This window comes from Rhineura floridana, chromosome 21, assembly GCF_030035675.1.
Source record: "Rhineura floridana isolate rRhiFlo1 chromosome 21, rRhiFlo1.hap2, whole genome shotgun sequence".
NCBI lineage: Eukaryota > Metazoa > Chordata > Lepidosauria > Squamata > Rhineuridae > Rhineura > Rhineura floridana.
Window position 1 is genome coordinate 12,304,927 of NC_084500.1, and position 16,858 is coordinate 12,321,784.

The following is a 16,858-nucleotide window of genomic DNA, read 5'->3' on the forward strand; positions in this document are numbered from 1 at the left end:
AGCTAAAAAGCCTCAGATGCCCAGTCTTCTCCAGATGTTGTAGGGCTACAATTACTATCATAGCTGGCCATTAGCCCTGCTGGCTGGGCCTGATGGGAATTGTAGTCCAGCAACATCTGGATGACACCAGGTTAGGGAAGGCTACTATAGGCTTCCATGGCACTCCAGTCCTTTGATCATTTTGGTTGGCCTTTGCCAGCTCTGTTATATCTTTTTGAGGTGAGATAACCAGAACTACCTGTATATGTGGTATTTATTTTTACTTAGAATACAGATTGAATGTTTATTGCACAGTTATCAATTGGACAGTATTTGCGACCTCTCTAGTGTAAACTACACATTCTCCCTGTCTCATAACACTAGAAGATTCATTCAGGACAGACACAAGCAAAGACTTGGTTCACACAATGCATTGTTGCCTTAGGGAATTCAGTGATGCAAGCAGTGGCATTGGCCACTAGCTTAGATGACTTTAAAAGAGAAATGAGACAAATGAGTGGATGGTCGGTCGGTCTGTGCACCTATTAGCAATCATAGCTTCATGGATCCTTCCTGTTTAGTCACAGGTTCTGGGCACAAACAGCTAATGCCTTAGTGCCATGCTTGCGGGCTTCCCAGAAACATCTGGGCTTGGTGGTCTGAGGTTAGATTTGCCAACTGTGGGGAGAGTCACTTTTTCCCAGGGACAAAATTGTGCTTCTTGACAGTTGGGATGATACACTTCCCACAAAACCAGAAACTGTACCTTAGGGAAAGGTGCCTGAATCTTCTACAGCTGTGCATATGCAGCAACAAGGGTCTCCTACACAAGCATCACCGAAATGCATGGGAGTAGCAGGAGAGCACAGCCCTGTCGATTTCAGGGATCTTAGCTTGTGCAGGAGAACGTCCCCTGTGGCCTGCAGCCCTTTCTTTGGTTAGCAAACAATGGCAGTTTGCTTCACCTCTGCAGCACTTAAACTCTTCCCCACCCCTCTTTTTCCAGCTCATGCCTGGCTGTTCCAATTCTGACCTAATCCTTCCAGCTCTGTCCCCCCTTTGTTTACCCAAAATGCGCTGGCAACATCTGCATGGCATAAAACATTTTTCCCCAATGTGCATATTAAATCAGCCAGAGTGAGTTTAATTATCATTCGTCAGACCCTTCCATTTTAATTTCCATCAGTGTGAAATGAAATGGCACAGCCTGGGTGCCCTCCACACACAACACACACACTTTCGCCCCCCTCTTGTTCTTTAAGCAGTTCAAAAACTTTGTTTCTGTTTGTGAAAATGGAATGTGGTGGGCATTCAGAGGATGTTTGCATCTCATGAACTGGGGCAGTGGGTGGAGAAACAGCTGGTTTATTTTATTTATTTATTTAAATGTGTAAACCTGCCCTTTATCATACCAGGGCTGGTTACCGCAGAATACCAAACTTACACTATATAATAATATAAACTTACATGACCACCCAAAACCATTCATAGTACAATATACAATACTAATAGTAACAGATGAGCACACAAATAGCGACTGGCCCCATTACTTAACCTCCTCCAAAAGCCTGGAGGGGAAAAAAAAGATCCATCTTGGACTCACTTGAGTATCGGTGCCAGTTAAACACCAGACACATCCCCAAAGGCCCTTTCTTGAACCATCATGCTGTGCACTTTCCCTGGCCACAAGAAAAGCCTCCATCTAATCTTAATACGCAGACAGGTTGATAGAGAGAAAAGTGTTGGGGCTGTTAGACTAAAGGCTTTATTATTTGTCTGTTAACAGCTTGAATTGGGTTCAAAAGCATATAGACAACCAGTGCAGGTTCTTCAGGACTAATGTTATGTGATCCTGCCTGGTTGTGTTCATCAGCAATCTAGCAGCTGCATTCTGGATGTGTTGCAGCTTCCAAATTATCTTCAAGGGTGGCCCTACATAGAGCACTTTACAGTAATCCTGTCAGGAGGTTACTAGGGTGTGGTATCTCAGTGGCAAGACTCTCTCCATCCAGGAACAGCCGTAGCTGATAGTAAGCACTCCTTGCACAGAAGCCACTTGGGCTTCCAGTGACAAGAGATGGCTCCAAGAGCACTCCGGGACTACAAACCGGAGAGTGTGACTCCATCCGGAACATACCATCTATCCAATTTCTGGACCAGAGAACCTCCAATCCACATCACCTCCATCCTAAACTCCACTATGCAGGATAGATTAGGCTGGTTTCCCAGGGGAGTCTGACCCAGACCTTGCCTCCATGCAACATGTACATCATAGGAGCACAGGACACTGCTTTATACCAAGTTAGAGCATTGGTCCATACTGCTCTGTATCGTCTACACTGTCAGGCAGCAGTTTTCCTGGGTTTGAAACAGGAGGATCTTCCCCAGTCCTTTTGCAGTCTGTATAATCAGTATCCTTCACAAGCAGCACTTTTCATAGCTCTCTGCAGTCTGCTTGGAAGAAGTCTGTTTCTTCTGAGCCTTGTGATGATAAGACTTCCCCACTCAGCCAGTCATTCATGAATAAAAATTAAAGACACTTATAAATAAATACATCTGAATGTCTCCCTCTCCCCCCTTCCCTTGCCAAGGAAATAATTTCATATTATCACAGGCTGTCCTGAAATGCCCTTGATTAACCCAGGCACATTTGCCAGCATTTGAATTGGAAAGTTGTATACCAGGTTGAACAGATTTTTAACCAGTTACTTCCAAAGTTTGACAGCAACATTATTAAAAGCTTGGGCTGTGGAAAATGTTGATCCAGAAAGAGGTCTGGTTGCCCTACTGAAGTTGCATAAGTCACCGCTGTCATAACCATGAGGGTGTGAGTAGTTGGCGCCCAGACCCCACAGGGAAATTCCAAATCCCTCTCCTGAGTTTTGAACTTTAATTTTAAAACCAAAAGGCAGCAAATCTCTAGTACTTTGTAGGGAACCTCCAAGAGTTGGCCTCCTTCCTAGCCATTTCAGCCCTGATGGCTCTGTGACGCCCTTCCCTGGCTCTCCCTGTCAGGTTCCTACCTGCGCGTGGCTACTGCCTGTCACTAGGCACCACCAGGGACTCCACCAGTCCGGACTGTCCTTTTATATGGTTTCTCTCCCCGCTCTAGCACAGATCTCAACAGATCCCCCTGCTAGGCAGCACCACCAGTCACGTCCTATAACCAGTAGTCCCAGAGACTCTGCCTGAGTCTCCCTCAATTAGGTTACCTCTGTGACTGCGTGCTTAAGCTGTCCCAATCCCTTTGATTTACTCAGACTGCTTATAATTCTGGTTTGCTCTGAATACTTGTGGTGGTATATTCTTCCCTTCACCCGCTGCCACCATTTGTCACTCTTCAGCCTTGGTTATTTACCTCACCCTCCCTTCTGGTCTGTGAAACCCCAGCCAAGGATCAGGCCTTTGGTAAACCAAATTAAGTATTTATTAAATAACACAGAGAACAAGATTAACAAGATTTCTTCATAAGGCACATAAGCATATGGTTACATCTATTCCTGAGGTACTGGTCTTAGTATTAATCCGAACTCCACCCTCTCCTCACATCCACCAGCTCTCCACACAATCTCCTCTCGAAACCCACCAAAACAACCCTCTCAAGTCCACCAGCGTACACACATGTCCACACCACATCCACCCAGATTTACCTGACAGATTTATACTGTCAGCCATTTTAAACATTCAGCCAATCATCCAGCATTCTACTGCCCATTCACTCCCCCTCCTCTTTCACTCCACTTACCATGTATCTTCTAAACAAACAGCACTTACCCTATTTACACTAATACAGGATCATCACAGGCTCCCTTAAGGCAGCTGCGCTTGTCCCCGCTGGGAGCCGAGGTGGCCACATGTCAGCTGGGCTCATCGGGAGCAGTGCTAGATTGCAGATGAGAGGCCCCACCCACAGCCAACAGTAAGCAACATGAAGCTCTCTTGCACGCCACCCTGGCAAGCAGGCACGAGCTCAGCTGACATGCTGGAGCCCTAATGAGGAGCAGGAGCATGAAACAGGCATGAATAGCCCTGAACTCAAGGGAGACCACCGATGGAGAAGGAAAGGTTGGGCTGGGGAGCCCAAGGCTCACCACTAGGTTCTTTCCGAAGGGAGGAGTCCCCTCCCCATTATCCCAACCACCCTTTATACACGTGGTGACAAGATTGAGGGGAAACCATGGCCACCCCAAAGCCCCCCACTGTGGGGCCTGAAGTACCTCTCCCCTCCCCAGTTTTCAGATTGAGAGTCCTGGGGAGCTAACAGTCGACCTCTCCTTGTATAAGCCATAAGATTCACATGGCCTTGCCTCAGGGCAAGCTGCCAGAGTAGGCACAGTGGAGAGAGACATTCAGATCACCTCACAAGGGGGAGCCAAAACCTACCAGTTCAACCAATGGGACATGCCTACCTGGACCTTGGGGAGCCACTCTGGCATTCCATCAGCGGGAGCTGCTGAACCAAGACCCGCAGGAGAGGGATTCGGGAATTGGAGCTGCAGATGCTTTGGACTTTTCAGACAGGGGCAACAGAGTCCGATGAAGCCACCGGCTTAACTCCCCACAATGCCCTCAAAAGACTTGGGGGGGGGGGACATCTTAAATGTTTAGATAAATGTGAATGTTGGTTAAAGCATGCTTTACTGTAGTGGTAGAAGAACTAAATGAGTGATTTCAAATGAGACTTGATCAACCCTGAGCAATGCCTCCTTTACTGTTCCTGATTAGTTTTCTATGCTTTTCTTCAGCTAACCATGTAAGTGCTTGTTTAGCTTTCCCTAAATGCCTGGCATTGGTGGTAATAAGGGCTTTACAAGTGTTTTCTGCCAGGGCTTTAAAGCTGACTGGCAGCCTGATAGGAAACTTCTTGCAGCCATGAATGCAACCTCATTAAATGCTCATAATATAAAGGGCTATCATGAAATAAAAAGGGGATAGTAAAATACCTTATTCTCTGCACTAAATCAGTTGTGTGGCAGACATTGGCCTACGATGCTTGGCTGTTCTAGGCCTTAAATCTGCCTAGTTAGCATCAAACTTCTCTTATTGGTTGTGTGTCCTAGGTTATCTCCTTCAGTTGTCTCTGGCCAGAACTAGGTGTTTGCCCCCAAACCATCTGTTAATACAAAATGAGTAACATGAACTCAGTCTGGTTTCTGCACCCACCCCACTTCCTCTCATTGATTGCCCAGTGCAACAATCAGAAAGGAGAGCAGGGGGAGATGTGGGGCTGATGTTCTTTGCAGCGGCTGCACATCCATTGCAATGTCTAGCTCTCATCTGATTCTAAGGGTATTGTGGTGACCTGCAGCTCACATCAGAAAATCTCCTAGACATTTGAGATGTTACTGAATTTTGTATTTCCTGGCTCATATTGGCATTTGGCAAATATGAGGTCACCACCCAAAACTTCCTTTTCAGTTTGGATTAAAATCTGAGCCAAAGAAGAATTTAAGGCCCACTTCCGTAACCCATTCACCCACTTCTCTTCCTTTTTGCTCCAGCTGTGGTAGAATAAAGGGAGGGAGTTCCTTCTGGCACCTGACATGCTGCCATGGCTGCAAGCCAGGGACCAGGAGCACTGGGAAATCTAGCTTTCCCGGTGGTACTGACTGATATCAGTACATCATCCTGTTGCTCCAGCGCTGCAAAGTAATATGCACCAACCATGCTCAGATTGCAAGTGCTGCCCTAGGCAGCCTCTGAGAGTTATCTAGTTATGTAGGGGTAAAGCTGACTGGATACTTTGGTGGGGTGGGGGAGAGGGAAGGTCTTACCAAGGTAATGCAAGACTCAAGAAGGGTGTATGAAAGTCTGGGCCTATTCATTTTGCCCCTTCCCCCATCAGCCCCACCTACTGTCTTCCCTGCTGTCTCCTTCATATCCTTTCCCAAAGTTACCCAGGCGTGGAGGGGCTGCAGAGAGTGTTTTCGTGCTTGTGATCATACCAGCAAGAGCATGACAGGTTTAATTTGGAACAGGCTCTGGATTAAAGTGCTTTTTAAAAGAAAAATTAAATTGTGAGGTAGTTGTGAGCCAGTGTGCTAGTAATGTTTATGACAGTGGTGGGGAACCTGTGGCCCTCCAGACATTGTTGGGCTTTAGTTCCATCAGCCCCAGCCAGCATGGCTAGCGACCAGGGATGTAGTCCAACAAACTGTTCCCCATCCCTGGCTTATGGAATAGCTTTGCAAGAGTGTCTGTGTGTGTGAGAGAGAGGAGTACAGGCCAACAAGTGCGGGTCTCACACTCGTATACGCCTAGTGTGGCGTGAGCTCCTAGGCCTGGCCTACACTTGTTAGCATGCTCCTAAGCTGCTGCCCAGTCATAGGCCCTTCCCTGAATGTTCACGTTTCACTTGAAATAGTAAATCTTTGGCTAGTAGAAATGTACGGAAAAGCCTGCTGCTCACCACAAAGCAATGCCATTAAATAATATTAGGCTACCTGTGTTATTTATGTTCTGGCGGTTGTGGGTTGATTTTCCACCCCTTCGGCTCCCTCACTACAACATCTTTGGCTACAGGCCTTCATCATCTGAACTTCCATACAACTTCCCAGGTCCGTTTTCTGTCCTCAAAAGGACAACGGCTTCTAGCCCCTTGCATCCCAAGGGCCGTCTGCCAGCGAGAGAGTGGAACAATAAGAGAAAAGGCTGTGGAGGTTATAAAACCCCAAACCAGACCCCAAGGAATTCTTTCTTATATACTCCCTTCTTTTGAGGCCACTGTTCCTGTCAGCACCTGTGCCTGGCATACCGTAGTCAGCTCTTTAATGACAGCCTCATTATGCATGCTGCTACTGAGCCTGAAATGCACTAATTTCCTGACCTGGTGAAATATATTTTAATAATCTTGATCTAAAACACAGTTTAAAGACAAAGGGAAGCACTTAATGTGGCTGTCAAAATAAAGCACTCTTGGGCAGATGTTAAAAATGTTAATAGGATTAACCCATCCGAAGCACAACAAAAGTCGATTGCCAGGAGAGGTGTCCTGTTTGTCTACCTCTGTTTGGCATTTTAAAACATAGGGTTAAACTACTTCTTTGGAGAGAGAGCGAAAGGGAAAAATGGATTAAATTTAGAGGTCGTTAAAATTTTCTTAAATTAGTTTATAGCTTGCTGTACTTCCCAGTTAACACCTATATTTGATTCTATGGATTTTTAGTGCTTACCGTGGGATCTTCAATCAAACCCAGTTACCCAGGCAAGTTCATTATGCTTAAAAGTTTTTTAAAAAACTTTCCCTGCACTGAACTTTCTGGTGGAATTCTGTCTCTCTTAATGCAACTGTGGGCAGATCTGTTGGGCTTTTCATAATTTCTATAAAACATCCCTGGCTTTGTGTACTTTCTTGTCAATGGGTACTGGAGCAAAGACTCACCAAGGTGCTAGGAAGATTTCCACTGGCAACATCTGGTTGTGACAAAAGTCAGGCTTGTCTTAGGGTGCATCTGCAACAGGCAGCTGCAGAGCAAAACTACAAGTCCCATCATGATACTTAACATTTCATGAAATTGGTGGGTGAGATCGTCCAGACATGCAATGTCTGGAATGCAGTGTAACCAGTAGAACAGTCATGTCCAGTTCTGTCTCTCCTTCTAATCCGGGGAAGGCAGTGGGAGTTCTAAATAGGTGCCTTGTCAGTGGTTGATTAGAGGGGGGGGGTTTGAACAATTTTTGAATAGACAGAAGTATTGTTGGCTGGGAATCTGGTTGATGCCGGAGGAATATAGTCTCTTTTGGACAGAGTTGAATGTTTCCTAAAGACTGTGGTTTTCAGCTTAGACATGCTTTGGATTTGGCATTGCTCTTTGTGGAAGAGCCGTAGCTCACTGGTAGAGTGCTTTCAATCCCTGCACCTCCAGGCAGAGGTTGGAAATTCTGGACAGCTGCTGCCAGTCAGTGTAGACAATACGGAGTTGGATAGACCAGTGGACTGACTCAGTGTAAACCAGCTTCCTACGTTCCTATGTTGGATGCCTCAGTAGTACACTGACTGATAGCGCAGGCTTTCGTTGGTGATAATTCTTTGGTGACATCCAGATTGGATTACTGCAATGTGCTTAATGTGGGACAACCTTTGAAAACTTGTTGGAAATTGCAAATTGGTTCAGTATTTCACCGTCAATGTTGACTGGCGCGGCCCTCAGAAAATGTCTGATGCCAATTTTGAAGCAAGTTCATGAACTTCTAGTTGGCTCCTTGGGTCAGTGGAAACTGCTGGGTTTGACCTTTAAAGCCTTAAACCCAGGAGTACGGGACCTTTTTTAGCTCGAGGGCCAGATGAAGAACTATCTGCAGGCCATTTTTGATAGAGCTCAGGCGTGAGTATGTCCGATTACCAGAATACAGACCATGCCGATGTTCTCTCTCTCTAGTGCAGCTTTCCCCCACCTGGTGCCCTCCAGATGTTTTCAATGACAACTCCCATCAGCCCCAGCCAGCACATTGGGCTGATCGGAGTTGTAGGCAACAATCAAAGAATCATAGAATAGTAGGGTTGGAAGGGGCCTATAAGGCCATCAAGTCCAACCCCCTGCTCAATGCAGGAATCCAAATCAAAGCATTCCCGACAGATGGCTGTCCAGCTGCCTCTTGAATGTTTCCATTGTCGGAGAGGTGACTACCTCTCTAGGTCATTGGTTCCATTGTCGTATGGCTCTAACAGTTAGGAAGTTTTTCCTGATGTCCAGTCGAAATCTCACTTCCTGCAACTTGAGCCCATTGTTCTGTGTCCTGCACTCTGGGACGATTGAGAAGAGATCCCGGCTCTCCTCTGTATGACAACCTTTCATGTACTTGAAGAGTGCTATCATATCTCCCCTCAGTCTTCTCTTCTCAAGGCTAAACATGCCCAGTTCTTTCAGTCTCTCCTCATAGGGCTATGTTTCCAGTCCCCTGATCATCCTTGTTGCCCTCCTCTGAACCTGTTCCAGTTTGTCTGCATCCTCCTTGAAGTGCGGAGACCAGAACTGCATGCAGTATTCAAGATGAGGCCTAACCAGTGCTGAATAGAGGGGAACTAATACTCCTCGCGATTTGGAAACTATACTTCTGTTAATGCAGCCTAATATAGCATTTGCCTTTTTTGCAGCCATATCACACTGTTGGCTCATATTTAGCTTGTGATCAATGACAATTCCAAGATCCTTCTCACATGTCGTATTGCTGAGCCAAGTATCCCTCATTTTATAACTGTGCATTTGGTTTCTTTTTCCTAAGTGCAGAACTTTGCATTTATCCCTGTTGAATTTCATTCTGTTGTTTTCAGCCTAATGCTCCAGCCTATCAAGGTCCCTTTGAATTTTGTTTCTGTCTTCCAAGGTATTAGCTATGCCCCCCAATTTTGTATCATCTGCAAATTTGATAAGCATGCTTTGTACCTCCTCATCCAAGTCGTTAATAAAAATGTTGAAGAGCACTGGGCCCAGTACGGAGCCCTGTGGTACCCCACTCGTTACTTTTGCCCAGTTTGAGAAGGAACCATTGATAAGCACTCTTTAAGTACGATTCTGGAGCCAACTGTGAATCCACCTGATAGTCGTTCCATCCAGCCCACATTTAGCTAGCTTGCTAATCAGAATATCATGGGGCACTTTGTCAAAAGCTTTGCTGAAGTCGTGATACATTATGTCCACAGCATTCCCACAGTCTACAAGGGAGGTTACCCGATTAATATCTGAGCATACCTGGTCCTGCTCTGACCCAGTGGGGAGGATTTCATTCATTCATTTACATGACTGTACCACTCCATAGTGAAGCTGTTCCAGCAGGATGTTTGCAGTAGAACCTGAGAAAATCAAGTTTAAATTGTAGGTCAACAATGAATTCTCTGGAGAGTCTTGATCACATTTATGCCTTCCTGGCCTTGGATTTCCTTCTGTACCATACGAGCAACTGCTTCTATCTCAGCAGATGATAGTTGAGATGAAAGAGGCAAGTGTTCCATCTATTAAACCACCGCCGCAGTCCTTGTAGTCCATCACCAGTATGGGTAACTTCTGTGGAGAATGTATACATCACCAAGCCCTGTTAGTTATAACTCTTGCCATGGCAGTTTTAATATTGCATCCAAAGAAATTTACAACTCTCCTGGAGCTGTGCAGATTACTGATTTGGGGGAGAAAGAAAACAGCAGTGGTATTTCATGTTCACCCAAGGATTGTAAATCAATATACAAGTTTTTAAAGTAAATTGCTCATAATGATATTACGCCCCAGACATTTCTTCCTTTTGCTTTTTTCAGTCAGCCTGATGAAAAGGGATCATGAAAGGGAGGGTCTATTTGCAGTAACAGCTGGGAGCCTCTTAACTTTTTTTCTGGGCTGATCAAAGGGACTGGTAACTTTATTTGAAAAATATCAGAATTTTCTTTTGCTTTCTTTCTCTCTGTTCAGCCAACAGGCAACGTGAATTCTTGGCTTTACAATTTTTCAATCTGGGTATTATATAAACCCAGCCATTGGCTGAAGTTTAAAAGACTACATATACTGCAAAGGGGAAAAATAAGTGTTATTTCAAAGGATAAAATCAATGGTAATGTTGCAGCTTTCTCCATCCTTGTGCATCTCCCTTTAGATTAACTTTCAGATTGTGAAAAAGAACATCGTCTCTTCTGGTTTCTTTTCATGTGACACCTATGAAAGAGCTTATGCTGTGACCTCTGTGCATCACATTCCACTTTGCTTAATTCGCGTCACACCTATTGGTCACTAAAGGGCAATCCTAACTAAGCCACAGACTTGGCACTTAAATTGGGCATGCATAAACTGATTTGCTCTTTCCATTTTTCCTCCTGAGGCTCTGTCTGAATGAAACCTTTGTCATCGTATTTAATCCCTGTTTGCCATTATGTTCTCAATGTAAGGTTTAATGCCTTACAGGTGGTTTTGGCTTTTTAGGGCCAGGATCTACTGCTTTTATTCCCTATTTGTCTGGGCTTTTAAAAGAAAGGAATGATTAAATTCAGGGGTGGGGGGAGCTGATACAAAGATACATCACAATCTAGAAGGGTGGTGGGCTTTCCCTCATGGGAGGTTTTCAAGCAGAGGCTGGCCAGCCATCTGTTGGGGATGCTGTACCTCTGGATTTTCCATCTCCAGCAGCAGGTTGGACTTAGATGGCTTGCAAGTCATCCCCCCCCCCAACTTCAGCTCTGTGAGCACCAAAAAAAATGTAGGCAAAGTTCAGCACATTCAGCCTCTTTGGTTTCAATGGGATACTTGTGTGTTTGTTTGAAACTGCAGATTTTAGCTCCTGTGAGGCCAGGGAGATAATGATACCATGGGAGATGACTCCTCTGAATTGGGGGGTGGGGTGGAGAACTGTATTCTCCAGTCTGCCGGGTGCAGGTGTCCTCAAGACGAACCTGGTAGTTCTCCCCTCAAGGATGGAGCTGGAGCCTTGTTGTCCTCTGAGTCCATCACACAGTGCCTGGTCTCTGGGTCATGGCAAGTAGCAGAGCACCTGCTTTGTGCTCAGAAATTTCCCACTTTTAGTCTCTGATGCCTCCAGTTAAAAAGGACCAGATAGCAGGCAATGAGAAAGTCATTGCCTGAGACCCTGGGAAGCTACTTACACTAAAGAGTCGACCGTAATGGGCTCGATGGACAAATCCGTCTGGTATAAGGCACCTTCTTATGTTTTTAAATGATCCATAGTTTTAAAAAATAATTTCAAAAAAGAAATTATTACCGTTTTTATTAAAACAAACCAACGTGTATCAGGCTGTTCAAAGTGATTTAAAACCTATGAAATTTAATGTGAGGCCAGAAGTGAATTAATAATATAATATAATATAATATAATATAATATATAATATAGCAACTGTCCTGAAGACGGCATGTGTCTTTTTCCTCCCTCCTCCTCTTATGCTGCTGTTTGTGTGTTGGAGAAAACTCTTGCTCTAGTAGAGAGCTGCTCGCTAAATTGGGACCTCAGGGCACCGTCGCCAAAACCAGATGCGTCCTCCTCCCTAACGTGGCTGCTGCAGTAGTTAGGGAATCTATTGATGCTGGAAGGGGGGGGGAAGAGGGACATTATCTGTGAAAAATTGAACTCTAAATGTGGGCTTTAGCTCTCGCTAACAAACAAAGGCAGCATGAAATTGATCAGAATCCTGGGGGCTTTCTTGGGGGGTGCTGGAGCCCATTCAAAACATTAATTGTAAAATATCCGCTAATTGGAATGCCTAAATCCACTTTAGTGCTTTTGAATGGCTCTGGTGTCTTGTTTTTCTCTAGGCAGTCAGAAGTGGAAGGCACACAAAAGAGCCTGAGAGATCTCTTTCGGCAGGGACAGGAGTGTTTGGGCCTTTGGATAATACACCCAGTTGCACTGGTGTTTCAGCTGTCCTCCTTCAAATTTTAATAAGCTGGCACAGCACAAGATCTGTACGGGAGAAGTTCTTGAGCAGGATTGGCTCTGTGTTGCTTCCTCCAGAAGTGACACCAGCAGCATTTAGACATGGATCTGCCTGGATTGCATAGAAGCAAGGAGAAGGGTTCCTTTTTAGCAGCACAAACGACAATGATGGTGAAGAGTGCAGGATCCTCCCATAAACACATGGACAGTTTACCTCTCCACAGGCTATCCCTCTTGTTTCATGGCTCTCTTTTTTACTATTTTTCACTGATAGGGGTGATGTGCTTAGCTGTGAGAAAAGCATTTTGAGCGGGGGCTACTGACCCTCTTCAAAAAAAACCCCAACCAAATGCTTTCACCTGCTCTCCTTTTATACAATGTAAATCTGATATCCCTCAGTCAAGCCCTGTGAAAATGGCCATTCAGTGCTGAACTTACCAGGCCAATTTAGACAAGCTACTCTTCTCTCAGCTTCAGCCCCCGTTGTGGGGCACCAGGTGTCTCAAACCAGGGATCCCGACAGGAGGACACCAAGGCCTGATTCACTGCACTGCCGCAAGAGCTTGCCAGAGAAAGGAGCTGTTTTCTGTCTGTTCTGTTCTTTCTGGCAGCTCTGCTCCTACAATGCCAGCTCTCAGCAGGGTTCATGGGCCTCAAGAGGACGGCGGGTGTCCTCTGGGCTCACCCCACAGCTTCTTGTTCAGGCACAGGCTGGGCTGCTTTGGGGCTGCTCATCACATTCTCCAGATTACCAGCCCTGAACACCGACGTGTAACAAACAGGGAGATCATGGCTGAGGCCTGTTACATTCAAATAAATACAGTATATCCAATAGGGTTCTGTGATATGTGGAACCCACAACAGCGATGGATATCCTATCTGGAGAAGATTTTCCAGGACTCTGTATTTTTCCAGGGCATTTTGAGTGCCTGGGAAATTTGAGACCCCAGCGAGACATGTGGAATGTGTCATGAGCCACAAATGGTTAACAAAAAACACTAGCCCTTGAATCTCGTGCCTAGGTGTCTGCCCTCCCCCCTTATTATGTCCAACAGCCTGGAAAATCTGGCTGTGTCGTGCATTAGTAGTTGGGGTGGGGGGCTTAGAACAAGGATTGGGACCCTATGGCCTTACAGATGCTGTTGACATGGGATAGCGGCTTTCACCTTTGTGGCCATTTTTTCTCACACTTGTCCAAAATGCATAATGAAAAAGAAAGTAACATCCAAGTTTTGAGTCAAATTGCGTCTTTTCTTGCTATGTCACCCCCGCTCCCGTAACTGACAGTTCCAGTTGTACGTTGAAACATGCCTTTTTATCAACAGGGGTTCATAAAATCTATGTGTAAAAAAGAAACACCTGAAATCACCCTGAGAGTGGCCTGCAGGGGTCTTCCCACCCCCAAGTAAAGGCAAGTAGCTGAACTTGGGACAGCAGTAGACTAGCACACTAGAGCTTGATCCCTGAGCTTGGTCTCTGATCTCGTCGTAGTTATATTCTTTCATCCTGTGCCGCAAGGGGAGTCAACATGGTGCTGTTTGGATGTTGTGGGCTACAACTCTCATCAGCCCTAGCCAGCATGGCCAATGGTTGGGGTTATATTTTTTTATGATTAAAGTATATAACCTGCCCTTCCTCCCCAAACGGAGCTTGAGGCAGCTCACAAAAATATTTACATAGAAACAATTCCAAGGAACACTATAACATATTGCAGACAGCAGTTAAACCCAGCAGTGTAAAAACTTCATGAAACTATTAGCCAAAATAGTCATTGTCTAAAGAATAAAGAGTTGGGTAAAGAGGGGAACAGTCTGGTTTTCCTTGGGAGGGAGTTTCATAGCCAGGGTGCTCCAACTGAGAATGCCTTATCTTGGGTCCCTGTTCTTCACGGCATTCCTACTGATGGGACCATAAGTTGGGCCTCTCCCCCAGATTGCAAATTTTAGGTCAGATGGTACTGATTAAATTGCTCTTTCATGTACTTGGGTCCCAAATCATTTAAGGCTTTGTACACTAGCACACCATGAACTGATGATGGGAGTAGCAGCCCAAAACATCTGGAGGACACCACATCTACCACCCCTGCATGCACCATATAATGCCTTGCCTTTCTATAAACACATAACACTTTCCTGGTTCTTAAGCAGCATTTAATAAATGTGCTACCAAGACAGACACTCCTGATTTTGGAAGGCCTTCCCTGTATTTCGTATTAAACTTGGATGACAGTTTCAGAATTCCACAAATCCTGATGGCTACACTGATGACTTGTTAGAGCATCCAGAGCTCAATTATCCAGTGGTGGATGTAGATTTGGTTGTTCACATTCACTCTACTTCATTGGAGAAAGAGATGTGAATTACAGGTGATGTTATCATGCTAGGAAATAACCAGTGAAAGAAGCGTTTCTGGAGAACTTTGTCTGTTGTTAAATGGGTGCTATATAGTGGGGTTTTTTTTCATAAAAGCAGTTTGTTTCCTAGTGAGGACTGAAAGAGGACGCCAACTGCACAAGCAACTCATTTGGAGCACTGTGTTGTTAAGTATGCACAAAACTGTGTGTAAAGTCAAGTATTAGAGGGCAATAGACAGATAAGAGAGACCTGGGTTCAAATTGCCATGAACCTAGGAGACTTTGGGCAAAGTTTTTGTATCTCAGACTAGCCTACCTCACAGGGTTGTTGTGAGGATATATTTGGGGTAGGAGAAGACCTGTGCTTGCTGTTCTGAAATGTTTGGAGGAAAGGCAGATTTTCAAATAAGCAAGAACTCAATAAATGCAGTCTGAGATGTGAACTCCACTCAGGGGACCCTTGCAGGATCGGAATGGAATCCTGGGATGTGTGTGCACCCTCTTGAGCGAGGAACTGTTTTGCTCTGGGTTATTCTCAAAAGTCAGTTCCCCCATCCATCTTTGGCCATGCTACATGACCCAAATGGCATCATGGCGACCCAGAGGCAGAGCTATTGTATAGGCACGCTGTTGAGGTGGTATCTTAGTGCTGTGACTGATCAAGGCTTTGTTGGAAAGGACAAGGGACAAATCTCCTCCAAGGCCTTCTTCCTTTAGCTTGCCATCATTCCGTTCAGAAAGCAATCTGTCAAGTTGCTATACATCCCTGCCTTTCAGTACACACCTGGACAAACCTCCCTGCCTCTTGCACTCCCATTGTCCTTGACTCCCATCCCTTGTTGTTCAAGATGGCTGCTGGTGCCTCGTCCTGATACCTTTCACAAATATCATAAGAAAACATAGTGGCTAGATCTGGGGCGCTGGCAGCTTCTGAGAGCTGGTGTGTTAGACAGGTGAGCCCCATGCCCAGTTAGCCAGCAGTCAGTGCTGACATGCTGAAAGTGTTTTAGGCTCTGCGCCTGCTTTGGCCTCATCTCTGCAAGCAGCTTCTCTTTCTTCCCCACCCAGCCGCTGCAATCTTGGTAACCATTCGGCACCACTATTGAAGAGCACGCCAATTAACCTCTACATTTAATGAGTGTGGGATTAGCGGTCTTTGAGCAAATGTTGTGTGAATGGGGGACGGGCTCCAAGGATAGAGGTAGCTCTGCATTTATTTACCTGGAATATTCTTTTTTCCCCAACAGCCCTATTACCATACTTAAATGCAAGTATGTCTCTCTTAATTGATATTTTACAGTAGTTTAGAGACACTTTAGCCTATCACTTCTGTTGTTCATTTCTTTCCCTGGTAGCAATACATGTAGCTACGGTGATAGAACTAGAGTTAGCGGGCTTGTAGTTGGCTGAGTTCTTTGGATCTTTCTCTTTCTCTCTCTCTCTGACATTTCCTTCTGCTTTCCCAAGCCTCTTTTTGTTTTTGTTTTTGCCTCTGGCCTCCATATGGTTGCTTAGCTGATCACTGGCTAAGAGTGCCTCCTTTCTCTTGTCATCACAACCAGAATTGGCAATACAAATTAGAGCTCTCCAAAGCTCACCTCGAATTAACGTGGAAATTACCCAAGTTCTTTTGGAGGCCGGGGGGGGGGGGGATAGAAGAGGCCGAGTAACTTTTCTGAGGCACTCCAAGGGCTCTGAGAAATTATCACCCCGTCTGTCCCCCCCCATCTCCCCAAACAAGCTGCAGTGAAAGCAAAGCAACCCATCGACTAACAATGAGCCAGGCCATGGGGGATGCGAGATGTAGTTCTCCAAAGAGCTGCTGCCCTTATTTTAACCAAAGCTGCACCATTAGATCAAATCTGGGGAGGTGCAAGACAATTACATCTCCTCTGCTCACCTGCGACCAGAATGTCAGAAACCAGATAAAAGAGCGAGTGGGGATGGGAGGGGACCCCCCTGTCCTTGGCCTGTGCCCTTCCTGCCATTGCCACAGCTTCAGCAGAAGGGAGGGAAGAGTGTATTTTGGGATGGCTGGCGGGAATAGGCCGGGGAGAAGCCACCTCAGATTCTCATCCAAACCAGAGATGAGCTGGAGGGGGGGCAGTTTTAAAGCTTGCCCCTCATCTGAGGTGGGTTTTAAGGAGTCCCTGAAGTTTCTTT

The 16,858-nt window shown here is 45.6% G+C and overlaps 1 protein-coding gene across 30 annotated transcripts in view; it reads left to right on the forward strand.

Moving 5' to 3' along the window:
• MSI2 (musashi RNA binding protein 2) overlaps positions 1-16,858 on the forward strand; it is a 600,705-nt gene that overhangs the window by 524,888 nt on the left and 58,959 nt on the right. For 17 of the 30 annotated variants that reach the window (XR_009759877.1, XM_061605200.1, XM_061605201.1 and 14 more), the window contains 2 exons: positions 7,145-7,183; positions 15,943-15,966. The exons of 6 other annotated variants lie outside the window; for them this stretch is intronic. Coding sequence is in view for 22 of the 24 variants with exons in the window: in XM_061605200.1 (XP_061461184.1) it covers positions 7,145-7,183; positions 15,943-15,966 (63 nt within the window). In the remaining 2 variants the exon portion in view is untranslated. The remainder of the gene's footprint in view (positions 1-7,144; positions 7,184-15,942; positions 15,967-16,858) is intronic. 7 more of the 30 variants (XR_009759878.1, XM_061605204.1, XM_061605209.1 and 4 more) reach the window with 2 other exon arrangements.